The sequence below is a fragment of the Vicugna pacos genome, chromosome 21, assembly GCF_048564905.1.
Source record: "Vicugna pacos chromosome 21, VicPac4, whole genome shotgun sequence".
NCBI lineage: Eukaryota > Metazoa > Chordata > Mammalia > Artiodactyla > Camelidae > Vicugna > Vicugna pacos.
Genome location: NC_133007.1, coordinates 5,639,711 through 5,667,384, shown reverse-complemented (window position 1 = coordinate 5,667,384; position 27,674 = coordinate 5,639,711). Strand labels below are relative to the sequence as shown.

The 27,674-nt window shown below is 44.0% G+C and overlaps 1 protein-coding gene and 1 pseudogene across 1 annotated transcript; one reads left to right on the top strand and one right to left on the bottom strand.

Annotated features, from left to right (window-relative positions):
• Positions 1-1,332: 1,332 nt before the first annotated feature.
• On the bottom strand, positions 1,333-2,238 carry TEDDM1 (transmembrane epididymal protein 1). The gene has a single exon (XM_015245677.2). The coding sequence runs from the start codon at positions 2,236-2,238 to the stop codon at positions 1,333-1,335; it is 906 nt and encodes a 301-aa protein (XP_015101163.1).
• Positions 2,239-23,102: 20,864 nt separating this feature from the next.
• Positions 23,103-23,670, top strand: LOC140688157 (proteasome maturation protein pseudogene; annotated as a pseudogene).
• Positions 23,671-27,674: the final 4,004 nt, after the last annotated feature.

The window sequence follows — 27,674 nt, the reverse complement described above, 5'->3', positions numbered from 1 at the left end:
GACTCGCACAAGTCAACCTGCCAGTCTCAGCTTTCTGGAGGCTCCTTATAGAAACATATGAGGATTAATAAACAATAACAGAGTATGCAGTTTGGAAACAGATTAGTGGATTTTGTTATCCCAAGAACGAGGAAGAGAGTGCTTGTTAAGGAGGTGACTCAGGCTTTGGGACTGTTGGTGTCTTCCCGACGTTCCCAGAACCTCGGGCCTGTCCGGCAACGCATTTAGAAGGAACAGGTAGGCGGAAATTCTGGAAGCAAATAAGCCTTTATCATGCATCAGCTATGCTACATATTTGGTGCGTACATAGGGGGTTATGTAACTGGGATGTGAAAGAAAACCTCCTCAGGGAAAATTATTTCAGAAACAGAACAAAGGAAAATGTGTCAGCTGTCTGAGCAAATTAACAAGGCGGATGTACTCTAAGTGCCTAGGCGTTCCAGAGCAAAGCAGTCAGTAAGAATATTGGAGAAGGCCTCCTTGAGGGTGCTCAGTGGGGTCAGGGTGAAGGTGGGTTTTATGCTGGGTGCCAAACACATGGCAACAGTGTGATGGTGGGATGGCTTTCTGTGAGATTCAAGGCAGTGAAATTTGCAAAGACCCAAGGATAGGATCTAGTAAATTCTGTGTGCAGTGGCAGTGATGGAGCAATACCTAAGTTTTGGCTGGAACAGGAGCAATAAAATATGAAGTTGGGGCAGTATTGAGCATTTGAATTATATACAAATTTACAATCTGCAAATTTGAAATGTTGCCATAGCTCTAATGAAGTTTCACCCTATTAATCTGAATTTGAAGTGAAGCCAATGCTTAAAAACTGGGGCAGAGCAAAACATTTTCAACCTGTATAAATTAATTATAAATTCGGTTCATGCTACTTCCACATGGTGGCGCCACTTTGGTGCGCAAACAGAAGTGTCCCCTGTTCTTTGTTGGGATGAGATTTGAATGGTTCCAGTTTTGAGTGTGAGAAATCAGTGTTCCCTCAGGTAAAAGGCTGGAGAAGCACCTGGTGACGGCATGGCTGCTGGACTCTCCTCAGCTCCCTTCAAAGGCCTCCCTGCTGCATTCTCTTCCCCTCGTGGCTCTCTTTGCTCACTTGCCTCTCCCCCCTCCCTACCCCCAGCCCCCGACCAATCCCGCCAGTGTCCCCTTCTTGTCTCCTCGGAGATTAGAGATTCAGGGACAGGAGATGTGCCAGCAGATGGAGACCAGGCTCTCCTGCATGGCCATTACCTTCACCGGGGACCAAAGAGGGTACAATGCACGCGTCGGAGAGAACCGCAAGGAGGCAGAGGGGTGGACAGCGTGCCCGGCAGCGCAGGCCCGGTCTCAGGCAGAGCTCTGAGGAAGGAGGAGAGCCTGGTCCTCTTTCTCTGACTGCTCCACCTCCTGCAGCAGTTTGTAGACGGGCCCCACTGCGCTCGTGTGACATGGAGCATCTCTGGACCCGGTCAGCCTCACGCTGGGACGGTAACAATGGTACCAAAAGCAGGAGACGCCGTAGATCCCCAGCAGGCACAAAGCGTTGACCATCACGTGCCAGCAGAAGAAGGTGGTGACAAACATGATGTCATTGATGTCATCGTCCTGCCACGGGTAGCCGGTGACTGGTTTGTATAGAATGAAGCCCGCCTGTATCAGCCAGGAGCCCATCATCTGAAACAGAAAGGTCTCGATCACGGAGAGCTGAGCCGTGGCCGGAGTCCACAGCGCTGCCGTCAGCAGCAGCGTCAGCAGGGCCACCACCAAGATGAGCAGAGCGTGAGTCTGCAGCTCCACCCCTTCCGAGTCCTGGATGTGTGACACCAGCAGCAGCAGGAGCACGTAGCAAGTCAGCACCAGGGTCCCTTTTTCTAGGAGCAGACAGCGCTGAGGCAGCAGGTTCCTGCTCGTGACGTCTACAAAGCCGTGGAGGGTGAGGAGGACGAACATGGTGAGATGCTGCCACTGTTTGGCGTACATGAACCTCGGGGGCAGCTCCCTGTTCATCAGTATCAGCCCCCCTTTGACGCAGCTGATCTCGTAAGCTATCAGGATGGAGCCAGCCAGCGTCTTCAGCAAACCTCCGTAGGATGCTTGCCACAGCCTGGCCCATCTCCCCTTGTTCCCGGGAGGGGATGAAGGATGCAGGAGAGAGTCATTGAATATCACGGCTTTGGAGACCACGACGGCTTGATAAAGTCCATATGAGAGTAGAAACAGCCCGGGGTACACGTGACCGACAAAGGTTCCCATTGAACTACAGATCTGTCTGACGAAGGCGAGAAGAGCAAAACTCGGGCACGTCCACACCTTCTGGGGCCACGCCAAGGTCTGGACTTCAGCAAGAATTGCCTTCCACCAACTTTTATCATTTCATGCCACCCACTGCTCCCCCACAGAGAGGAAATGTTTCTTGAAAGCGACCTCTGACTTTGGTGGCATAAAGCCTCATTATTCCATTCTGTTCTGGGACATTGGGACCTAACTGGCTTCTGCCAAAGAAGAAAGTTGGTGAATGTGCCTTTGGGGGCTCCCCTCTAGGGCCGGTGTGGTGCTTCTGGTCACATCTGTCCCCTTCTCCCATGGCTCCCAGCACTCAGAGGAGGAGAGAAGGGCGTGGGATGGGGGAGGGGCTGCCATGGTCTCCAGGGAAAGCCTGGGCACGCACAGGTCCGTGACTGCCCCTCAGTATTTCTCAGACATAACTTTGGCCCAATTGCAAGGTTCTCTCTTTGGACACATATACTTAAAAACATTTGGATATATGAGCATGTAATACATATTTCACATCTGGCTTTCCTGTTCTCTTATAGACCCATTCTGAGGATCACCAAGAAAGCTCCCTCCCTCACCTCCCCTTCCCTCTTCACATCCCCACCTGTGTCCTCCCCCACTTCAGCATCTCCACTGCCCAGTAAATGGATCTGAAAAGCTACCTTTCGGCATTTATTTTAGGACAGTGGTAGTTTTTGCGCTGTGTCAACCTAACCAAGCTTGAGCTGTGTTTGAGGAGTGCCCTTCCCTGTGTGGTTCCAGGTGGAGTTGGCGACAAGAGACGCTTACGTGAGGGTCTGAAGGTGGAAGGGAAGCAGCAGCCTAAGACACTCTGAAGGGGTCGGGGGCCAGGAGCCACCGTAGCTCGGGCCCTCAGTTACTGACTCGCTGGCTCACCTCCCTGCATGGGCAGCCAGGCCTAGAGCTCCCTCAGCTGCTCTTAGTGGGAAGGGCGCGAGCTTCTCCCTTGGGCCACCAGGCACTGACGTAGGAGCTGGTGAGAGGCAGACACTGGCCGCAGCCATCTTGGTAGGTCTCAGTTTGTCCTTGCTCTTTGTGTGATAGGCTTCTTCCCGACTGCTGCCGCATTGAGCTGAAATGACCATCACACAGCCTTCCAAGACTTCTTCGCTACAAATGCGTAGGGTCTGATATCCATAAGAAACCCGTATTCCCATGATCTGTCCCTAACAGATATAAAGGATTAAGATGAAGCCCGTGAAACACAGATGCGGTGGACAGGAGTGACTCCAGTGAGCTGTTGTTGGCCGTTCGTATTTTAATGTGAATTAGCCCATCGGCTTCATTTGTCTATCACTCCCCTAGCGCCTAGCATCTCAGAAGACAGTCCTAGGCACGGGATAACAGCCACCTGGGTGAAAGGCAGAGAAGAACAAAGTACAGGGGATGTGACGCCCACAAACGGTTGTGGGTTTGTTGTGGGATGTAAACGAAATGGGAGTTTCTCCGGGGGTGAAAATTATGCTGAAGGAGGAGAAAGTTCACTGCTCAATATGAACCATTTGGACGCCACAGTCTTTGCATAATCATCTGCCCTCACAGTACAAGCAATGCTGGGGCAGAGAGGCAGCACCTGTATGCCGACAGCGCCCCTAGTGGAGAGGAGGAGAACTTACATCCAGGTCACAGCACTGCCTCTGAGACCTCACTCCTACCCAGGTACCTACTCTTTCTCAAGTCTACTTAATTCCAGAAAAAATTAGATTTCTTTCTGCTCTTGAGGATGGCAGTGATTCCGATTTCTTTTTGCTATTGAGAGATTTGGTGGGGCTAGGGATTTGAGTGTAAAGGTTGGTTAGAAAAACAAAGCTTAATTCAGCTTTCTGAGGAAATTTGCTTATTTAAAATTTTAACTTTAGGTATTTATTTAAAAATTCAATTAATGTATAATAACTTTAGAAAACTCAGCTAAAATACATTAGCAAATCATTAATAATCCCATAATCTGGAGGTGACCATTGTTACCACTGACGCGTGGAAACACACTTTTCAGGAGGCAGCATGAAGTGGAAAATGCACCGACTGGAAGTCAGAAATCTAGGTTCTAATTCCCCCTTTCCCTTGATTTTCACACCCCTCAGCTGAAGAAAATTAGTGTTGAACTTAACTATTAAAGTGAAAGTAAAGGATGTGAATGCTGTTGCACAGAGTGAGCATGTGTCTTTCTGTCTCCCTTTTGGCGAGCTAGTGAAACAGTTGGAGGGACCTGTAAAGCTCCACACTCAGAGTGAGGTGATTCAAAGGGAGAATGTGAGTGGCACCCCTGGCATCGGAGGAGAGAGCCTCAGCGGTGCTCCTGGCTTCCTGGCTTTGCTCTGGGAGGAGCAAAGGGGCCATTGCTGCTCTGCGCGCATCAGCAGGGCTGGACGGGAAGCCTGGGGCCTGTAGGCCTCAAGAGGGGCTGCGTCTGGTGGCTCTTAATGTTGCTTCTAGAACTTTGAGGCTGTGATGCTAGTGAGGTGGGGGCAGTGGAGCTTTCTCCAGCTCCCACACTCTTCTCCCCTGTTGCTCCTGGAGGCCATGAGCTGGTTGCCAGTGGCCAGAGGAGGAGAAAACAGCAAGGCCAGGCTGAAAGTGGCCCATCTGAGGATCAGGAGCCCCACCTAAGGTCCCATCTGGGTGGCTCAGGCCCCACCTTGGCCAGGCGCCAAGGCTACACGGTATTCATTAAAACATGAACATCCTGACCAAGACTTTGAAGATAGGAATCGCCCATCCCAAACCAGACACTGCCCACAGGCAGCCGAGGAGGAAGCCAAAGGTGGTGAATGATTAGCAGGACTGGCGGCCGGTGCCACAGTCTATGGACGCCGAGTACCTGGGAAGAGTTTCATGAGGAAAGCTCAGTTTGACCGCAGGAGCCCACGGAGGTCCTTCATGGCCGGCTGCTCCACGGCGAGACCCCCCTCAGAGCCGCCCCCCACCCACCACCCCACACTCTCGAGGGGCCCCAGGCTCAGCCACTGCTCCTTGTCTGGCATGAAATGTCAGAGTGAGTCAGAAAGGCCTCGGGAATTCAGTGCACGTGAATTTACTAAAGGCTGTGGATCCTACTGGGTGCATGAGGCAAACATAATGAGTATATGACATAGTTCTTATTCTCAGAGAACTTAACAATTTGAAGGCACGCACCTCTGTACACACAGTCAAGCACACACACAACGCTAGAGAAGTGGTTAGACTACCTCTGTTCCATAGAAATCAAATGTCACACAGGTAGTTTTAAATTTTCTAACAGGAACATTAAAAACATACAAAGATGAAATTTTATTTATTTATTTGTTTTGTTTTTAAAATTTTTTTTAGCATTTTTATTGAGTTATATTCATTTTACAATGTGTCAAATTCCAGTGTAGAATTTTAATCAGATATATTTCACTCAATCTGTCCAAAATATAATTTCAGTGTGTAATCAATAAAAACATTATGAACGAAGAATTTTAGATTCCGTAAAGTCTATAAACTCCAGTGTTAACGTTTTACATGAACAGCACATCTCAATTTAGAAAAATCCGTGTTATGGGCTCAACAGCTACGTGTGGCTAGTGGCTGACGTATTGGGTTATGCAGATTTGGACAGTATAGAATGACATGTTGACTCAATTTTTAAGTTTCAGTGAAAAGAACAGTTCATGGTTTGGTCAGAAAAGGCATCCAGACAGGTATGCTGTGAACTTGATGACTGGGATTTTAGTACGGTGCTTTCCCAAAGCATCTTTTAACTTACTTCCTTTCTGTTTAAGAGGGGCATTGTCGTCATAATCATCATCAAAAAGAGATTCCATCTCACCTTGCCGTTAGGCAGAAATATGCCACAGGAGGAAAGCAAGCCAGAGGTGAGGGCTTGAGCAGAAACACACAGGGAGGGCGTCCATGGAAATCAGAACAAGGTCAGAGACAGCCCGTTTGTTCATGGGTCAGACACTTTTCATCTTATTTCAGGTGAGGGTTACTAAGCCTTGGGGTTTGCCACTGACTTACCAGGACAAAGCCCGCAAGAGATGGAAAGCCGCTTTCTCATTTCTTAGTTTGAAAGGACCTACTTGCTTTCTTTCTCCCGGCACACCAGCTCATCATTTTTCTCCTTGAAATTTCCTAGAATGGGAGATTTATACCTCATTGCACAACCATGACTTAGGTTTCATAGTTTGCAGGGTAGATTTCAGATACTTTTGAGGATCACATTTCAACAGCTGCGGATCTCTTTTTCTTCTGGAAACTTGTGGCAAGGTGGACGCACACACTGACCTCGGTTATACCTGTTTCTTCCTTTGTAGCTCTGGTATCAACTCGCACCCGTGGCTGAGGACAGAACTCAAGGTTCCTGGGTCTGTCTCACCGTAGATCATTCCTCTTCCAAACCAGAATATGCATCCCCACGTTGGGAGTTCACCTTTGTGCCCTCTTGTGCAGGATTCTTAATTCTGTGTTTTGGGAACCCTACTGTAAGTTTCGGAATTCCCTGTGGGAGATGCATCTGTCTCTGACCACTCGCCTCCCACGATGTAGAGTGTGGCTGGGAGGTGGCCACCCAGCCAGGCACCCTGTTGCCCAGCCGCTCAGTGACTGAGTCTGGGCCAGGGGACTGTGTGTGGAAGACGCACAGCGCTTAGAGACGTGCCCCACAGAAACCTCTCCTATTCTTCACCCTTTCTTTTTCCGTATCTGCCGGCTGAATACCGAAGATTGTGAGGTACTCGAGAAGGACTAAGTCGCAAGAAGGAGAGAGTCTGGCTCTGAAAGACCAGGGGAAATCCTGCCTGCTAACCAGGAATGCTGGCATTTAATTTTATGAGTGTGGGAGAAATCACCTCCTGTTGGGTTAAGCCCATATGGTTTAAGGGTTTATCTGTTTGAAGTCAGTTAATTAATCTACATTGTCTGTCAGGCCTCCGGCAGGCTCACTGGAATCTCATATGAATTCCACAGGCTGTCAACTTTGATGTGCAAATTACCTGAGAGGTAAAGCTGATTACTCCCACCCACCTCCCTCCTCTGCCTCTGTATCCCGAAGTCTAGAATTCTCATGTCCTGTCCAAGCCACTGTTTCTGGAGCCCAGGAAAGAAAATTCACAAAGGTGCCTTATGATTATAGACCCAGAGCACGAGAACGTGATGGTCCGGAAGCTTCTCATTCTCATAAGGACCTATGCTTCATTCTGGATGCGCTCTTCCAGCATCAGGGCCACACACCTTAATGAGACACAGCGTTCCTCATCACTGACCAGCGCTGGGTAAACCTTCACCCCAAAACGAATACCGCCTGTGGTTAGTTTTCTATTGCTGTGTAACAAATTAACAGAAAATTAGGAGCGTAGACAACACGATTTCATTATCTCACGGTTTCCATGGGCCAGGAATCCAACATGGGTTAGTTAAGTCCTTTGTTCAAAATCTTACCGCGCTGACATCAAGGCGTTGGCTGGGGCGGTGATTCTCATCTGAGGCTCAGGGTCCTCTTGCAAGCCCCCTGGCTGTTGGCAGCGTTCAGCCCCTTCCAGTTCTAGGGCTGAAGCCCCCATCTTCCTGCTGGCTGTCGGCAGCTAGAGGTCGCTCGCAGTCCCTTGCCTCACGGCCCTCACTGCAAATTCACAACACGGCTGTTTGCGTTCTCCAGGCCAACAGGAGAGCATCTCCTTGACGATTGCCCTTGTGAAGACCACACTTGACTAGCCATTCAGCACAGTCTTTTTTTCTTTTCACTAATTCATAACTCAACTGATTAGTAACTCATCACGGGAGTATTCCATTATATGCTCTGATTTCACGCACATTCAAGAGGAAGGGATTGTACAGAGCATGTACACCAGGGGAGGGATCATGGGGGCTAATGGAATTCTGCTTACCACACCATCCAACCCTTCTTTTCATTCATCACTGTAAGTTGCAATATAATTGTGCACATCTTTGGACCTTTTTCATTATTATATTGCTAATTCCTGCATAGTACCTGGAAAATAGTAGCTCTTTTAGGATTTTTGAATGAATTAATTAATCTTTTGGTCATCCTGATTGAATTTGAAAGACCCCCCCCACTATGCATTACCCACATGTTTATAAATTAGTCTTCTTTATTGTATGTTCATTTTTGTGAAATTCAGTTGTAAAAAATTTTCACTTGTCATTGTTCCAAATAATCTGGGAGTGAATTCTGCTTAAGGCTTCTGGCCTCCTGCGCAATGACTCCACTGGTATTTCAGATAGGGTCCCAACAGGAAACAGATGGCAGCCCGAACTGGAGTAGTTCAGGGAAGGTTTAATAAAGGTGCTTCTTACACAGATGTGGGTAGGGTGCAAGGACATTACAGGGTAGCTGAGTAACAGTTGGAGTTATTACTCCCTCTGGGCCACAAGGGACATGGGATGGGAGAAATTCCTGGTGTTTGCAAGGACAATGTCATGGGTTGAATGTGGCCCCTAAGAAGATATTTCCCAGAACCTGTGAATGTGGCCTTATTTGGCAAAGGAGTCTTTGCAGATATAATTAAGTTAAGGATCTCAAGATGAGGTCATCCAGGATTTAGGGTGGGCTCTAAACCAATGGCAGGTGAGTCTATAAGAGAAAGGGAGGTTTGAGGCATAGAGGAACAGCAATGGGAAGATGGAGGCAGAGATTGGAGGGACGCACCCACAAGCCAAGGAACACCAAGGATTGCCAGCAGCCAGCAGCAGCGAGGAGAGAAGCATGAGACAGGGGCTCCTTGAGGGCCTCCAGGAGGAACCAGCACTGCCCACACCCTGATTTTGGACTTCTGGCTCCATTGCTATGAGAGAATAGATTCCCACTGTTTTAGGATACCAAGTTTGTGGTAATTTGTTATGGCAGCCTGGGAAACCGATACTGATGGTGTGGTGGTGGTGGGGTACTGCCAGCCCGAGCTGACCCCAGGGGTAGCAGCTAAGAGAATGACACCCTAATCTCAGTATTCTTTCCATCCTCCTGTGGGGGCACGTCATTGGCTGAGCACTGCCCAAAGCCAGAGGATAAAGGAGCTCAGTGATGTGCTACAGACCAGGACACACTCCTGGGAAAGTGAGAAGGGTAGAGATGGAAGATGGATTTGGAGGGGCAGATTGAAGATACACAGCTCTTTTTAGGTTATGATAGGGTAAGCATGGATCCTTATTTGTCTGAAGTTGTTTGGTTTTTCCCTGTTGTTTCAGTGGAAGGATTAATTTTGCATCCTTTCCCTCTCCAGTGTCCAGGTTTGATAATAAATTATGGAGTCACGTTAGTTATAGATTAAAATCCCACTGGATCATTATTCAAATGGAGATAAAATCTGCTGTGGGGTGCGTTAACCAAAGCAAGTCACCACGCCCATCAAGATGTCCCATCTCCTGATTGCCCTGTGGTCCTAACCATTCTTGACAAGTGTCAGGAGAAAATGTAAGACTTTCTGAAGTTAACACGAACATGCTTGTCTCCAAAACTTGGATCATATGCCCCATATCGTCTACATTTAACTTTTTCCACTTTATCTTGGAGAACTTTTCATGTCAGGACACAGAACGTCCCTGTTCCTTTTAACTTCTGCATAGTACTGTATGTTGTATTTACCCTTTCGCCTATTGGTGAACACATTATTTAAAGTTCCCTATGGACACAATGATTCAGTGACCATTCTTGTACGTGCTTTTTTGTGTGAATATGTATTTCTAGAATAGACACTGTATAAGAGTTCTTAGCTACAGACAGTGAGAATCCATTCTAGCTAGTTTAAGGGAAAGGAATTTACTAAAACAGATGTTAGATCACAGAATCATTAGGGAGGCTGGAGAAATGCTCCAGGTTAAGTTTGATGGACAAGTGTCCAGAGCTTTACTGTCAAAATGGACTTTGGTTGCTGCTCCTGGCATTGACCTCAAAACTCCAGGGCACTTCAGCCTGGTGACGAACAGAGGTTACCATCTTTCCCACTGCTCTTGCTACAGGAGCGAAACCCCATGCAGATTCAATTTCATTACACTGTTCACTTCTGAGTTGAAGCCTTAAGTGCGTATATCCAATTGGTCACAGGCCTGTGCCCTAGCTAGCCACAAGGGAAGCCAGGCTTTAAAAACAGAAATCTGCCAGGAAGGCAGGCCTGACCATGTGGAAACTGACCAAAATGCTGGGAATCTATTTCAAAGATATGGTTAGGCTCACGTGACAGACGTCCAGTACAGGTAGCAGGAAGCAGGATTGTCTGCTTGCAGGATATATGCGCTTGACATTCTGGCACACTCTGCCAAACTGCCTTCAAGAAAATGTAGACCACCGATATATGTAGGTATATGCATGACTGGGACATTGTGCTGTACACCAGAAATGGACACATTGTAACTGATGGTACTTAATAAAAAATGAAATAAGTAAATAAATAATAAAATAAATATAAAAATAAAAAAAGAAAAGGTAGACCACTTCACCAATTGCCACCTTCACTGTATGATAATCTGTTTTCCCCTAATCTTCTTCAGCAATAGGTAATACTGTTTTTTCAATTCTTGTGACAATTTTTGACAACCTGGTGAAAAATAGATCCAACTTTATTTAAATCTGCTTTTTCTCAAAATTGCTTAGGTTAGCACATTTTTGTCTGTTTTGAACCATTTGTTCTTCTGAGACAGTTACTTATATCTTCTGCCATTTTTTATATTAGGTTGTCTTTTTGTTTCTTTGTTAATATTTGAACATCTCTATATATTCTGGGTGTTGATTTTCTGTGTGTGTGTGTGTGTGTGTGTGTGTGTTACATATATTGAAAATATTCTTCCTTGTGACCCTTTATCTCTTTTTTTTGTGTCTTTTATTTATAGGAAATCTAAATAAAATGGATAATCTTTTCAGAGTATTTTTTCTTGCTCAAGAAAGCTTTTCATGTCTATTATTATTAAATATCTTCCTTTATTTATATATATTTATTATAAAATATCTTCCTTTATTTCCTTCAAAACTTTTTTAGTCTTATTGCTCATATTTAACTTCTCAGTCTGTCTGTAATTCTTTTTTGTGTGTGTATTGTATGAGGCTGTGTTTTTTTTCCCCCAAATAGAGTCATTTACTCCTCACATTGATTGAGGAGCCCATTCTTAACATTTATTTAATTCTCACATATTTCTGTTCCTGGGGTCTCTGTTACATGACACTATGTTAATGTCAACATATGATACTTGCTCCTACACCACAGTTTTAATTATTGAATATTTATAATGTATTATGAGATGAGTCAATTTATTCCTCATTTTCCTTCTAGGGGAAAAAAATAAGAAAACTGGGCTCTTCTCTAAATTTCTTTCCCAGGTATATTTTAGAGTGGGTTTGTTGAATTCTATTAAAATCATGTTGAGAATTTTTTTTTATCAGGAGTGACTTTAATTTAAATATGTTTCTATAAGTGCAGGTATGTTACCAGAAGATATGTTTTATGAGGTATTCTATTGGGAGAAATTCATTAATTATCAGAGATTTGTTTAGAACTGGGACACAAATGACTTGCTAAGCAATGAGCAAGCGTTTTCTGCATTTCTTCATCACTTATCATGACTGTATTAAAAAATGGGGGAAAAAAATGAAAGTCCAGAAGAAAAACAATGGGAAAGAGCCCAGCAACCAAGTGCGAAGAAGCAAGAGGGATTAGAAACAGTCAAAGCAGCATGTCCCAGGCTCCGCTCTGACCTGTACCCACTTTCTACCCATTTTGTTGTCTGGATCAGTCACCCCCATCTCTGCAGAAAAGTCAGTGGAGCCCAGATGACAGAAGCAGGGGCTTGACGTTCTCACCTATCAGCTTAAGTCCCTGTGCCTTCTCTGACCAGCCCTGAGTCTTTGGACAAATCAACTCATTGGAGTCTTAGTTATGGAGGCTCCTGGAAAGCTACCAGGGCATACCTGATGTAGAGATAAGAAGCAACTATATACAGAGAAACTCATTTTTTTTTTGTTTTTCTTAACATGTCCAATTTTTTTTATTTACTTATTTGGGGGCGGTAATTTATTTACTTTATTTATTTATATATAGACATGTTTTTTTTTTAGTGGAGGTACTGGGGATTGAACAGGACCTCATGCATGCCAAGCATGCACTCTACCACTGAGCTATACCCTCCCCCGAGAAACTATTTTAAATAGCTCAGTGGAGTGTTTTTACACACAGACCAGAAGGAGAGTGGACCTGCTGTTTAGAAAACTCAGACTTCAGACCGTTGATGCCTCCCTGAGCGCTCACACAGCAGTCAGATGTGACACTGAGGAGAGACAGGGCAGGGAGGCTCTGGAAGCAAATGAGACTTTATTAAGCATTAACTGTGTAGAAGGAAACATTATATTCTTCAGGAATGTGCAGAGCAAATTAGGTACCTAGGATACGACAGCCTCTGCTCTTAAGGAGTCTATTTTCTAGCTGGTGAGGGCAAAACCTCCCCGCCAGCAACACAAGAAACAGGACAGAGCAGAATGTATCATCTAATGGAGGAGAGAAGAGTAAAACTCAGGACCTCTCGCTGGAGGGCCCCTCAAGTTTTGGGCTGTGTATGCAGAGCTAATGTCTGCTTACTTTTATCATCTCCCTCTGCCCATTGCTCCCAGGCAGGATGGAAAGTTCTGGACAGGAGCTGACACCTTTGGTGGGGTGGGTCTCACTGTTCCATTCCATTCCAGTACACTGGGGACTGGGTGACTTCTGCCAAAGGAGGAAGATAAATATTTTCCAGTGTGCACCTGTAAGAACATGTGCTCTCATGCGGTCTGTTTGAGCCTTTGAGATGTTTCTGGTTACACTTGTCCCTCCCTCTCATGGTTTCCTTTCTTTTGCTTCTGCTGTCAGGCGCTTAGAGGAGCCATGGACAAGGTGCAGAAACACAGAGACTATCCAGAAAAGGCCTGAGTTATCCACACCATCTGCACATGGTTTAAGATCCCTTACTCATATCTTAGGTCTTATGTTGAAAGCATAAAACTTAATAAATATTTGGGAGTGTGCTCACATTAAACATACTGAGCATCTATCCAGCCTCTTCATTTGTCTGTAACAGACAGATTTGGGGGACCACCAAGGAAGCCCCTCCCCTGCCCCCAAAACTCTCTCCATTGGACAGTAGATGAACCTGAAAAACCACCTTTGAGATCAATTTTGGGGCATTAGGGTGTCATTTCTTATTAAAATGCAGATATGTTGAGACAAATAGACTTAGTGAGCTACTTATATTTAATATGAATTAGCTCTTCAACTTTATTCTAATTGTCACCAGCTGTGTGTCTGATACATACAGTTAGACAGAGTCCTGAGCACTAGATGGCATTCAGCTGCATTAGAAGGACTGTATCCAAGGCAAGCATCTTCATGTTAAAGGGGATGGCAAAGAACAAGGTACAGGGAATGTGGGGCATGCCCTGGGCATACAAATGGTCCTGGGTTTATTGTTTAAGAGGTACATGGAATAGGAGTTTCTCTGGGAGGGACAGGCTTGCTGACAGGAGAGGAAATTCATGTGATGCTGACATCACAGTCTTCTGCATAATTGTCTGTCTTTACCATATTAGCTGTTAGTGGGGCAGAGAGGCAGCATGCATATGCTGACAGCGCCCCTAGTGGAGAGGAGGACAGTTTACAGGCCGCAGCACTGCCTCTGAGCTCTGTCTCAGCCCTTAGCTTTTCCCTTTCCTACACCCATTTAATACCAGAAGGCCTATTCTGTCCACGCCCTTGAGTGTGAAGGTCACTTCTTGCACGTGGGAGAGTGAGAATCTGAATGTAAAAATGCTGCAGAAGAGAGAGAACTTAAGGTTGCTATAGAGAGGCATGTAACTTTCTCATTCCATTTTAACTTTGACTTTCTTTTCTTTTTCTCACCCAGGTGTGGCATAGGTGGGCTAGCAATTCACTGTATTCATTTCCTTTTCTTCTTTTGTATGCTAATAAACTATATTTGTGGATGCAGACTTGCAACTGGGTTCTAGGCAATGGAGTGTGGATGGAAGTGATATATATTATTTTCTGGTCATGAAATCCTGTCTGACACACTCTTCCATGCTACTTTCCTTGCCTCTGGATGTATACAGACTATCACAGCTTACCTGGGAGCCACCTGTTGTTGCGGACGGCGGAGCCCCAGCAGGAGGGAACAGGTCACCTGGATCGCTCCTTTTAGGAGGCCTATACTTCTTTCAGGAACACTCTTTTTTTTTTTTTTTAATACAAGTGGTCAGGAAATACTTTTTTTGTTTCAGCAATGGATATTCTTCACGTTGTTTGTCATAGCAGCTAGTTCACCAGAGCTAATGCAAAACCAATACGTAGCCTCTATAGACAAATTTGGAAAAATCCATAAGCAACAAATGAGAGACAAATAAGCACCTGCAATTCCGAACCTGATGACAACCACTGTTAACATTTTGCTGTAGAATCCTAGCTTTAAGAAGGCAGGGTGGTGAAATGGGGGAGGGGGATGACTGGGAAAAGAGAGAACAGGATTGTGGTTCCAATTCCCCCCTAAGTAGCAGAGCTTTGGTTTCTCTATTAGAGAAGAGAAAAAGCTTTGGCATCTGTGTTTTCCAAGGAGAGAGAGAGAGAAAAAGAGAGAGAGGGGGGAAAGAAAGGGAGGGAAGGGAAGGGAAGGGAAGGGAAGGGAAGGGAAGGGAAGGGAAGGGAAGGGAAGGGAAGAGATGGGAAGGGAAGGGAAGAGATGGGAAGGGAAGAGAAGAGGGAGGGAGACAAAGGGAGCGAAACATGGCATTGCTGCATAGAAAGGAGTGATTTTGTTACCCCATATGTTTTTCTTTTTAGCTGGTGGTTTAAACACCCAGAAAACTTTATAGAGCTAAATGCTCAGGGAGAGCAGGTGCAGAGGGAAGCCCTGAGCATGGCGCTGTAATAGAGTAAACCAGGGAAGGGAAATCTCCGGTACTGTCTTTGGTTCTTGCCTTTGCTCTGGGGGATTGTTGAGCTGCTCTGAGCGGAAGTGGCCTCTGTGCAGCCAAGTCCATTACTCCACTAAGTATTTACCATCAGCAAAGAGCCAGCGCCTGTTTCTAAGTAGTCCAATTCTACCTAGATTGGATGGCAGTGTCAGAAAAGGCTGTTTTAGGTCACTAGCAATGATATCTACAGCTCCTCAGAGCTGTGGGTCTAAGGGACGTGGTGGACATGGAGGGACAAACAGACACCACTCACGTCCTGACCACCACAGTAATCTCCACCTCTTGGCCATTTCTGGCAGCTGGGAGCCAGTGGTCAGAAGGGGAGAAAGAACAGCAGTGCTGAGCCAACAGCCAGGCCAGGCTGAAAGTGGCCCATCTGAGGATCAGGAGCCCCACTTAAGGTCCCATCCGGGTGGCTCAGGCCCCACCTTGGCCAGGCACCAAGGCTACGTGATATTCATTAAAACATGAACATCCTGACCAGGACTGTGAAGATAGGAATCGCCCATCCCAAACCAGACACTGCCCACAGGCAGCCGAGGAGGAAGCCAAAGGTGGTGAATGATTAGCAGGACTGGCGGCCGGTGCCACAGTCTATGGACGCCGAGTACCTGGGAAGAGTTTCATGAGGAAAGCTCAGTTTGACCGCAGGAGCCCACGGAGGTCCTTCATGGCCGGCTGCTCCACAGCGAGACCCCCCTCAGAGCCGCCCCCCACCCACCACCCCACATTCTCGAGGGGTCCCAGGCTCAGCCACTGCTCCTTGTCTGGCATGAAATGTCAGAGTGAGCCAGAAAGTCCTTGGGAATTCAGTGCACGTGAATTTACTAAAGGCTGTGAGAAAATCTTGTCCTCACAAAGCTAACAATATCAAGTGAAGTAGGGGGAGGGTATAGCTCATTGGTAGAGTGCGTGCCTAGCATGCACGAGGTCCTGGGTTCAGTCCCCAGCACCTCCACTAAAAAAATAAAATATGTAAATAAATAAACCTAATTACTTACCCCCACCCAAAAAAAAAATCAGAGGGAAAAAACCCAGAAATTTTTTTAAAAAGTAAAAAGTAAAGACACACACACACACACACACGAAATGTACAAATACACACTTGTTAGTGAATTATTAGAATTTGAGAATGTCATGCTGAGTGATGTGTAGAGTGCATATTAGAATATGTCAGTGACAGGAGGTGTTCAGGCAGGAGGTTCCAGGTTAGTCAGAATCAACCCTAGGTATGTCTCAGAAAACTGCCAGTAACTCGGGGAAGGCTTCACTGTCCAGTTCTTTCAAAGGCCTTTATAACCAGTCTAAAGGAATCCTTCCTTTCTTATCACTGCAGGGCCGATATGGCTAACAACCCAGTGCTGTACTGTATGGCTTGTAGACGGGCAGGGCCAATTAAACGCTTGCCCCACCAGTCCCTAATGCCAAGATGAGAGCACTTGTCGGGGAAGGCGTGGGACTCAGAGAGCTGGGACAGGGAAACAAGTGAAGCTGAGAAATCTGAACTCCCCAATTCCATAGGACCTCTCTTTCTAATGAAGGAAACCTCTCTCCCCACCTGCACAAAAGTCTTCCTCTGCATAAACACCCTTCAATGACCGCACCTGGGAGCGTTCCATCGCAGGCGGATGCTAGTCTCTGTAGGACCTGTTCCCACCACTCTTACTACCTCCACGTCCATAACGAGAGTAGATCCCAATACGGCCCAGACAAGGATGTACGAGGCCTGGTCTGAGGTGAGAGAGGAATCAATGCACCAAAAGGAGTGTAAACTCACCAATCCGAATTGGCAGAGTGTGGGGAGCGTGGATGTGAACGAGTTCTACAGGTGTTCGACCATGTAACGTGAAACTGGAGAGTTGAGTGAGCCACAGTTATCAATATGAGTTTACTTTCCTGAGATTCTAGGTTTAAAATGTGGCTTGAGCACCTGACAATGCTGTAAAGAGTCTGCTAGGTTGGCCAATTGGCACCTGGCCTTAGTGGCGGCCATTGGTGAAGGTGGCATGTTGGAATTTCCCTGGCGAATTCTAGAGAAGCATTGCCAGATAAGACTTTGTGTAAAGATAGGAATTTTCTAAAATCTGTTTCTATAAAGATAGGAATTTTCTATAAACTTCTAGCCATTTGTGGCTATTGGGCACTTGAAATGTAGCCAGTGCAACTAGGGAATTGAATTTTTAATTTTAGTGAATTTAAATTTAACTAGCCACACGTGGATAGTGGCCATTGTATCAAAGGATGTAGCTCTAGTGTAAAGAGCCTGAAGGCTCAGGAGAAATGGCAAGGAGACTTCCTTTTTGGTTGTTTTTTGGTTTGTTTTTGGTGGTGTGTAAACGAGCGCTCACTGTATAATTCTTTCCATTTTTCTTTTCTTTATTTACTTCTTATTGAAGTATCATTGATTTACAATGTTCTGTTAGGTTCTGGTGTACAGCACAGTGATTCAGTTATACATTTACATATATATTCTTTTTCATTACAGATTACTACAAGCCATTCAATATAGCTCCCTGTGCTCTACAGTAGGACCTTGTTGTTGGTCTATTTTATGTAGAGTAGTTTGTATCTGCTAATCCCAGACTCCTAATTTATCCCTCCTCCACTCCTTTTCCCCTTTAGTAACCATGTTTGTTTTTTATGTCTGTGAGTCTCTTTCTGTTTTGTAAATAAGTTTATTTGTGTTTTTTTTAGATTCCACATATAAGTCATATCATATGATATATGTCTTTCTCTGTCTGACTTACTTCACTTACTATGATCATCTCTAGATCCATCCATGTTGCTGCAAATGGCATTATTTTATTCTTTTTTATGGCTGAGTAGTATTCCATCATGTGTGTATGTGTATATCTATCTATCTGTCTGTCTGTCTATCTATCTATCTATCTATCTGTCTGTCTGTCTATCTATCTATCTATCTATCTATCTATCTATCTATCTATCTATCTCACAACTTCTTTATCCAATTGTCTGTTGATGGACATTTAGGTGGCTTCCATGTCTTGGCTTTTGTAAATAGTGATGCTATGAACACTGAGGGGCATGTTTCTTTTCAAGTTAGAGTTTTCTCTGGATATATGCCCAGGAGTGGGATTGCTGGATCATATATTAAATCTGTTTTTAGTTTTTTGAGGACCCTCCATACTGTTTTCCATAGTGGCTGCATCAAATTACATTCCCACCAACGGTGTAGGAGGGTTCCCGTTTCTCCACACCCTCTCCAGCATTTATTGTTTGTGGACTTTTTAACAATGTCCATTCTGACCTGTGTGAGGTGATACCTCTCTGTAGTTTGGATTTGCATTTCTCTGATAATTAGTGATACTGAGCATCTTTTCATGTGCCTGTTGGCCATCTAGACGTCTTCTTTGGAGAAATGTCTGTTTAGGTCTCCTGCCCATTTTCTTGATTGGGTTTTTGTAGTTGTTCTTGTTACTGAGTCGTATGAGCTATTTATGTATTCTGGAAATTAAGCCCTTGTCAGTTGCATCATTTGCAAGTATTTTCTCCCATTCTGTAGGTTGCCTTTTTGTTTATTTATGGTTTCCTTAGGAGACTCCTCTTCTATCTGAGGCCACTCTGGCTGCATCTCATGGGTTTTGATACATGAGGTGCTCTCGTTATCACTCACTTGTGAATAATTTTTCCATTTCTGTTGTTTTTTTTTTCTTTAACCCCAAAGTTATCTAGATGAACATACTTTAATTTTCAAAGAAATTGTATCTTTTTTCTTTCATTACTCTTTTTATGTTGATTTTTTTCTGCTTCTTAAACATATGTTGTTTTTCTTCATTAATGTTGTGGTAAGTACCTAATGATTTTATATTCCTATAGTTTTTATATGATATATGTGAAGATTCCTGAGAGGTGTGTGTTATGTTCTTTGACTATGACTCCATATTTGTTCATTTCTCCTTCTATTTCTATCAGTTTTTATTTTATGCGTATAGCTGCCCCAATGTTAATGCAGTAAAACTGATAATTGCTATATCCTCTTGTGAGTTACATGTAACTGAAAGAAGAAAATATATTTTCCCTTTTAATTGTTAGTGCTTCTCATCTTTAATTTTTGTCTGATGTTAGTATTCTAACATCTATTTTCTTTTATTATTTTTCTAGTGTTCTTTCATGCCTATGTTTTCAACGTTTCTGTGCTCAGTTTAAGCATATATCTTGTACTCAGCATATAGCTTGACTTTATGTGTTAACCTGTTCTGAAAATCTATTACTTTGACAGAAGAATTTAAGGCACTTACATTTATTGGGATCATTGATATATTTGGACTTATTTTTAGCGTTTTATTTTATGCTTGCATATTCCTTTTTTTTTTTCGGTCCTGACCCCAATTCCTCATTTAAAGGTATTTCCATAGGAATGAATAACTTACATTTACTAGAATTAAAATTTCCACTGAAACGAAGATATGTCTGTCAGAATGGAAGGTACGGGAACTTGGGTTTGGCAGCACATTACTGTGCCCCTGTGTCCCCGCTTCCCTCACCCCTCCGGCTCCGGCTTATTAACACTTTACAAATGTCCTGCTGAGTCCTGGAGCCTTGACGTGCCGTATGGGCATGTCACGTAGGCAGAGTTGTCCTTGGGTTCTCATGGCACCACTTGTTTCTGTGACAACCTCTATTCTTTCATTCCTCAAACACATGAATTTTTATATATGAAATTTCATAAAAACCAAGGCCTGACCCACTGGTACCTCATTCAGAGCGGCACCCTCCAAGGCGGCAGTTACTGGTTAATGCCTTTCCTGCCTGCTAAGAACACATTTTGAGGTAGCCTAACAAAGCAACAGGATGAGGCGGTTAGTAGCCCAGACCCTGGGACTGCCCTGCCGTGGTTGGAATCTCAGCTTCGTCACTTTCTCTGTCATCTGGTGGTTGTAAGATCTCAGTCCAGTAACTGTATTTCTCCTGGTCGCGCTTTCCTCATAAGAAAAATAGGGTCAATTGTAGCATCACCTCAGAGGATGACGGGGAGCATTACAAGAGAAAATCCATGTGAAGGTGCTCGGCACTGTCCCCAGCACACAGTAAGAACCAGAATGATACTGTTAACAGCTGATACTGTTAACAGTCATCTTAGTCCACACCTAGGACTCTAGACAAGACTGTTTTCATACAAACTGTCATTTCTTAATTACCTTCCCCTTCACTGAAGGAGAGCTGTGGGACTCCTTGAAGACTTACCATGTCTCTAGGAGAAGACACAATCTACTTCTCCTGATAGTCTTAGCATAGCAAGGCTGGTGAAGTCCATGAACAGAGGGTCCAGGGTTTAGACAGGTGCTACACACACTGACCTCGTACTGATAAACTCTGCCCTCCTTGTACATTTTGTCTACAGTCGCTGGATTAAGAAGACCTGGCCTGAATGAAATACTCAGTCCTGGGTCTTTTCATGTTCCAAATCAACTTTAGTGAGCAAACAGGGAAAGATCAAGAGGGCTGCGACTGGGACTTTGGGGGAACTTTGAAGTAGAAGCCAGGAGGGGGTAGATGCCCTCTGGACTTGCGCCAGCGTTTGCTCTTGATGACAGCAAACCCTCACATCTCGTTCAGCTGAGCTGCAAACAAGGGGCTCTGATACCAGCATACCTGAGATTTCACCTTTTGCAATGCCTCTGTGTTCCTCATTCAACAAACATGAGTTGAATACCTACTCCGAGCAAGAAACTTGCTCTACTGCTTTTATTACATGCTTTGCGTAATACCAAGGTGAATAAGACACTGTCATTGCCCGCAAGGATTTTTTTTGTTCTAGCAGAGGAAACGAGATATACACAAATGGCCACATTAGAAAGGGGAAGATGACATGTTGGAAAAGAGGTAAAACGTTCTGTCAGATTGAGGAAGGAGCAATTGCTTCTGCCTTGGAGGGACCCAGGACTGCTGTGCACAGGTAGTTAGAAGTGAGCTATCCTTTTAAGAAAGATGGGATCTGGACCCACAGGGATGAGCGGTGGTCTCTCGGGTGGCGCGTACACGGTGAGCCCTGGCAGGGGAGTCCCGGGGATGTTCTTGGGACGGCAGGTTGTACCTACCCTGTCTGTTTTAGCTGTGTTTTCATGGGAAAAGTCTCTTAAATAATTTGTGTCTCATTTTCTTCATGGGACTAGTTTGGTATATGCCTCAGAATAATTATAAAGTTTAAGTGGCTTGTAATAGGCAAGTGTGTAGATCATTGTATGTGCTTCAGTAATGGTCATTAGTGTCCCTCTTGCCTGCTTTCGTTTCTCCCCTTCATTCCAGTCCCTAAGCTGGTGAGAAATAGATTCTCAGGAATTTCTACTGGGATATGGAGTTTGGGGGCAAAAAAGGGGGAGATCTGTAGGCCAGTACTGATGTTTAAATACAGAGGTTCAGAATTGCCACAAGCAGCCCCCAGCAGAGACAGTTCCCTCCCGTCACCAAAGGGCCCTAGTGTCCTGGATAGAACTGTCCTCAGCTTTGTTGCAAACTCCCGGATGGCATGGGCATCTTTTCCAAGTGTCTTGTCACATCCACATCCCCAAGAACTCTTCTTTCACAGTCATTTCCTTCACTGTTTCCCCAGTCCTCTGGTTGAAGACTTTTCCAGAAAGGAGCTTAAGGAATCCTCAGCTGCTCTGTTCCTAGCAGAGCCAGTCTTCTGTGTCAAGAGCAATAGATCTCATTTGGAACTCTATCTTGTCATTTTCCACTTTTTGGTATTCAAGTCAATAAATACTTGAAACAAGATCTTAACTGTAATTCACCCTTTTGTCTCCAAGTTTCAGCAGAGGCTTCAAAGGCTAGTAGTACAACTGTTGATGAGAAATCTCATTGTCAGTCCAAGGGGAGGTGCTGGGGCCTCTTGCAAGACTTTCAAGGGAAGGCCTGGAGTCATGCTGCTGGTCTTTGCCCATCTCATCCAGCTTAGCCCATATAAGAAATTGAAGTTGACAAGAGATGGAAAAGTGAACAATTCTTTGCAGAGAATGTCAGTGAAAGAGCATAAATTGCCTCCAGCTTGCACCCAGACATGAGAGCTCATTCAACCAATGAAAGTCTCTGCCATAACCACACTGTATTAAGAGTCATGGGGGTCACCAAAGTGAATAAGCCTATTACTTGCAATCTAGGAGCTAAGGAACAGTAACTCCTTTAATGACAGGTAGACCCTGAGAAGCCTGACAGCAGCATTCCACTGGAATATAGGGAAATGGGAAAGAAATCCCATCTTAGGACCTGGAGCCTTTGTAGAAGGAGATCTGAGCCAGATAAATGGCATCGGTGGGGCAGAGGCATTTAATACAAACAGAGCTGCTTGAGACAAGATACATGTACAAGAAAGCACAGGAACACTTGGAGATCAAGATCATACAGTCTGTGCACCCAGTGTTCATAGCAGCACTGTTTACGATAGTCAAGTCCTGGAAGCAACCTAAATGTCCATCGACAGATGATTAGATAAAGAAGTTGTGGTATATTTATACAATGGAATACTACTCAGCCATAAAAAAGAATAAAATAATGCCCAGAAAGAGAGAAAAATACCATATGATGTCACTTCTATGTGGAATCTAAAAAAAAAAAAAGACACTAATAAACTCATTTATAAAGTAGAGACAGACTCATGGGAAACAAACTTATGTTTACCAGAGGGAAGTGGGGGTGGGGAGGGATAAATTGGGAGTTCAGAATTTGTAGATTCTAACTACTACATATAAAATATATAAACAACAAGGTCCTACTGTATCACACAAGGAAATATATTCAACACCTTGTACTGACTTGTAATGAAAAAGAATATGAAAAGTAATATATATGTATAAATGAATCACTACTCTGTAGAGTAGAAACTGATACAACATTGTAAGTTGACTATACTTCAATCAAAAAAAAAAAAAGATCCTGCAGAGGGTGTGCACAGAGTGAGCTGCAGATGAATGCCAGAGGGCTTGGATCTCAGCTAAAGGACTGTATTCCAGTTACTGAACTGTCACCAAGTGGACCTTTTGAAAGTCATGATCTTCGAAAAGGGTTTTCCTGTGTGAAAAAGGAACTTCTGCCCAGTATCCTCTTGAATTATCAGAAAAAAATTTCCAGCTCAACCAAGATAAAATGAACTTTTCCGCACTGAGAAACATCCAGGGTCTATTTGCTCCACTAAAGTTACAAATGGAATTCAAGGCAGCACGGCAGGTCCAGCGTCTTCCATTTCATCCAAGCTCAAACCTTTCACTGGATATTTTGAGGGGTAATGATGAGACTATTGGATTTGAAGATACTCTTTTTTTTTTTACATTTTTTATTGATTCATAATCATTTTACAGTGTTGTGTCAAATTCCAGTGTTCAGCATGAAGATACTTTTAATGACCTGTCACAAAGTGAACTAATGGGGGAACCACACTTGATGGTTGAATATAAGCTCGGTTACTGTAATGCATTGTGCTGTTCATGGAAACAGAGGGGTTGCTTCTTGTTTATTTAGTGTTCTCTTTACTATAATTTGATGTGCACAACATTAAAAATACTGACATCTAAGAATTTTTTCCTAAATAGTATTTGTGACCATTTGAAATTATTTGAGTCTTTGGTTTAAGGCCATGTGGTAATTGAAAGCACTAAAAGGGAGGTGATTTTAAAACTTCTCATTTATATTAAAACAGTAGCCTTCTATGTCTTTAAAAAATTGTTGCTAATTAATATTATAAAACTGTCCACAGGTTCCAATTCAGTCTGTTTCCTAGTTATTCAGATGGAATATTTGAGTCTGCAGCTTCATAGTAGCATTTTTCAGAATAAACCTTTGTAGTTGATTTCAGTGGTAACACTTCAAAGTAAGTACAAAATAAAAGTATTATATTTTACCTTGTTTCAGTATATAGTCCATTAATACTAGTAAGGATAATATTTGCTATTCTGATGCTACTTTAGAATTATAACTATATTCTTTGATTCCTTCATGTTGAAAAGTAGAAGTTCAGAGGTTTTGATTTTGGTCTTTAAAGTGAAAAATAGAAGAACAAACAGATGTTGATTAAAAAAAAAAGATCCTGTAGTCTATTATTGTGACAATGGGAAGGAAAATTGCAGTATGTTTTAAAGATAAACATAAAACAAATTCTTATAGTGCTTTATAGTTTGGAAATCTTTTTTGGATATCTTACTAAATTTGACAAATACCGCAACCCATAGAACAGGTGGGGACTGTGCTCTTTAATCTTATTTAACAAATGAAAAAACTGTAGGTCAGCATTATTATCTTATCCAGTAGAACAGGGCTAGCCAACTAGGATCTGAACCCAGGCTGCCTGGTTTCAGGTTTTGTTTGTTAGTTGTTTCATAGCATTTAATCCTGTCCCTCCATGCAAGTTAGGTGCAGTTTGTTTCTCGCGACTGTTTCAAATTTTACTTTTGAAATTATAGGGGTGTGTTGTCAAGATTATATTGATTGATTCATTCATTCAACAAATAATTACATTTTAGTGGGAGGAGACAGATAATAAAAGATGACCAAGATAAGCAAGCAGTGTACGTATATGCTAGATGCTGGTAAATGTTAGAGAGAAGAATAAAGCAGAGAAAGGGAATAGGATACGCCAGGCCTGCGAGGGGTTGCTATTTAAAATAGGGTCATCATTGAAGGCCTGTGTGATGCTGGCGAGATCTGAGCAGAGACCTGAAAGAAGCGAGGTCAGCTAGTGGCTCCCGCAGGTGTCTGGAGAAGAGACCTGTCAAGATGACAGCAGTTATCCAGGTGGGAGATGATGGTGGAATAGACCAGGATGAGAGAGGTGAAGATGTGAGAAGTGGCCAGAGTTTGCATGAGTTTTGAAGGTAGTGTCAAGAGGATTGAGAGATTGATAAGATGTGTGGTATAAGGGAAAGGAAAGCATCAAAAAAAAAAAAAAACCAATACAAAAAAGCCAGCAACAGCAGTAGCCAGAGAACCTGCCTTTTCCTGCCCTATTCTCTGAGTCTTCGTTCCCCAAGGCAATGTGGAGGGGAACACAGTGGGTCAAGTGACAGGAAAGGAACCCCAGGCTGAGGAAACCTGACGCCTTTGTAACGGGCAGTAAGCATGCCTAGCCTTTGTTCTGAGATGGACATTATCTGTATGTTCCAAAGCTGTTTGCTACACAGATGTCCTTGACAAGATAGTCTGGAATAAAGCCAGTCGGCATCTCTGCACATGAACCCTGGAGAAATGCGGGGGACCATGGAAAATCGTCACCCCCGAAAGAGCATTGTGGGAATCTTAAGGGGCACTTTGGGTTTTTTATAATAATCAGAGGTGCTACTGGCCTTTCACAGGCAGGAACCAGGGCTAATCAATAGCCCACAATATATGGGACAGTGTCACACAAAAAGAATGACCTCATGTCCCACACAGCTTTTAATGTCCTATCAGGCATTCACTTAAGAAAAAGAAAAAAAAAATATATATATATAAAATTATTTGAATTATTTGAGCCCAGGCTCTATTTCCACTTTACAAAATATTCTTAGTACAGGTTAATATACACTTAACATTTAATCATCTAAATCAAAGGAACATTGTCCTTTGCTCTGTTCAGAATTCTATCAAAGGAAGATTACCATCTGGGGGAAAAAATTCATTGCTAGCAGCAATACCAGTTATTTGAGTAGCCGCATTTATATCAGATTACAGTCACAGCTGACGCAGTTACAGTAATTTTAGCCGTGTGTTTATATATATTTATTCAGCCTTCATCTCACAAGATCAAATAGGAAAAATAATTTTCTGAATGTTATCTAACTTCTCTTAAATAAAACTTACTCATTATAAGAAGATAACGGTAGAGTCAGATGCTTGTATCAAATCCTATTGAAAGGTCAATGAAAAAGAGGATTGGAAAGCGACCAGTGGATTTAACAGCATAGAGATCATCAGTGACCTTGAAAAGGACAATTTCAGTGGAGAAGTGGGGGCAAGAGTGTGTTTGAAGTTGGTTCGAAAGAGCAGGAGAGGCCAGGAATTGAGACACAAGTACAAACAATTTCCTTGAGGAGGTTCCCTGTAAAGGGGAGCAGAGCAAGAGGGTGAGGTGCAGAGCACTCATCCTGGTACCTCGCACGCAGAAAGGGCGCAGAAAATGGTGGCCAAAGAAGGACTTGATGTCTCTCGGGAGGTGCTCGGGAGGTGCTGGTGAGCTAAGAGCTAATGAAAGAAATGTAGGTTTGGGGCTGGGTAGGAAGGGCTTCTTGGAGTCTTGTGAGTCTTAAGGGAAATGATGGATTTAGGGGAGGAGGATGGAGGTGAGAGGGTGTTTCAGGCGTGAGCCAAGGCACCATATGGGGAGGAGTCGTCAGGGGGCTGCCAGCCAAGCCAGAAAGCTTTGAGGGGAGCAGCCAGGCTTGACTAGAGAGCCCTGGAGACACAGCTGACAGAAGACCTTGAATGCCAGACTGTGGCATTTATCTGGGGTCTGCTGAATCAGCAGGGAGCCGGAGATCTCGAGCCCTGAGGGACATAGCGGGAAAATCACATTAATTGTATTTCTCACACTACTGTGCTGTGTTTCGATTCTGAGTGTTGACGTTGGGCAGGTTACAACTCATGCCGCAGCCAAGCTAATGAGAAGCACGTGGTTTTTTTTGCTAATCCAACCTTCAGTTTCTTCCCTGAGCTAGAACCATCCTAGGAATAAAATTCTGGGGATTAAGGTTAACAGGAAATAGAAACTCACTAGGGGTTTCAGGAGAGGCAAGGAGAAGAGGTCCTCCTGAGTGACTGCATTTGATGCTGGCTTTAAAACGGACTGTTTCTGCAGAAAGCCAAGCTGGCTGTTAGCAGGCTCTCGTTTCTCAGACGGGACTCCATCATCACTAACAATTATTGTTATTAACAACACCTCTTCATGTCCCTAAATCAGGGTGAGAAAGCTGTGTCCTGGCTGGGTATTTTAGAAGTAGCATTCTTCATCTTGTCACACATGGTGCTGAGACTCTGAGCAGGCATGGCTGGCATGGGTTACGCAGGGACATGAGTAGGGAGGGTGGGTCTGAGAGGCAGGTGGCCCAGGGGCAAGCACCAGGCTTTGGCCCCAGCTGAACATGGATTTGAATCCCCATCTTTCACCTCCTGGCTATGTGACCTTTGACAAGTCCCTGTACCTCGATTACTTTGTCTGTCAAATAAGGATAACGCTTACTGTGAGGATTTGCTATTCACAGACAGTGTTGCATAAGAAGGTTTATTACTGCCATTCGTTTTTTTTTTTTAATGCCATCCAGTTCTACTGAGTCAATTAATGTTAGAGAACCATGGGAGAGAAGCAGCAATACTTTTTGGCCAGAACATGACAGTTCCACCCAGTTAACCCTACTCAGCCCAGATTATAGTCCCCTTCGGCAGTCCTATTTTGTTCACGTGGTCCAGGTTATAAGGAAAGCTCTCACAGGACATTGCAGTCACTTCTGAATTCTTTAGATTATTAGGTTAACACTCAATATCCTTTTTTTTTAAATTGAGGTATAGCTGATTT

Excerpts from the sequence above, each read along its gene's own strand:
- TEDDM1 (XM_015245677.2), bottom strand. The coding sequence starts at position 2,238 with ATGGGAACCTTTGTCGGTCACGTGTACCCCGGGCTGTTTCTACTCTCA.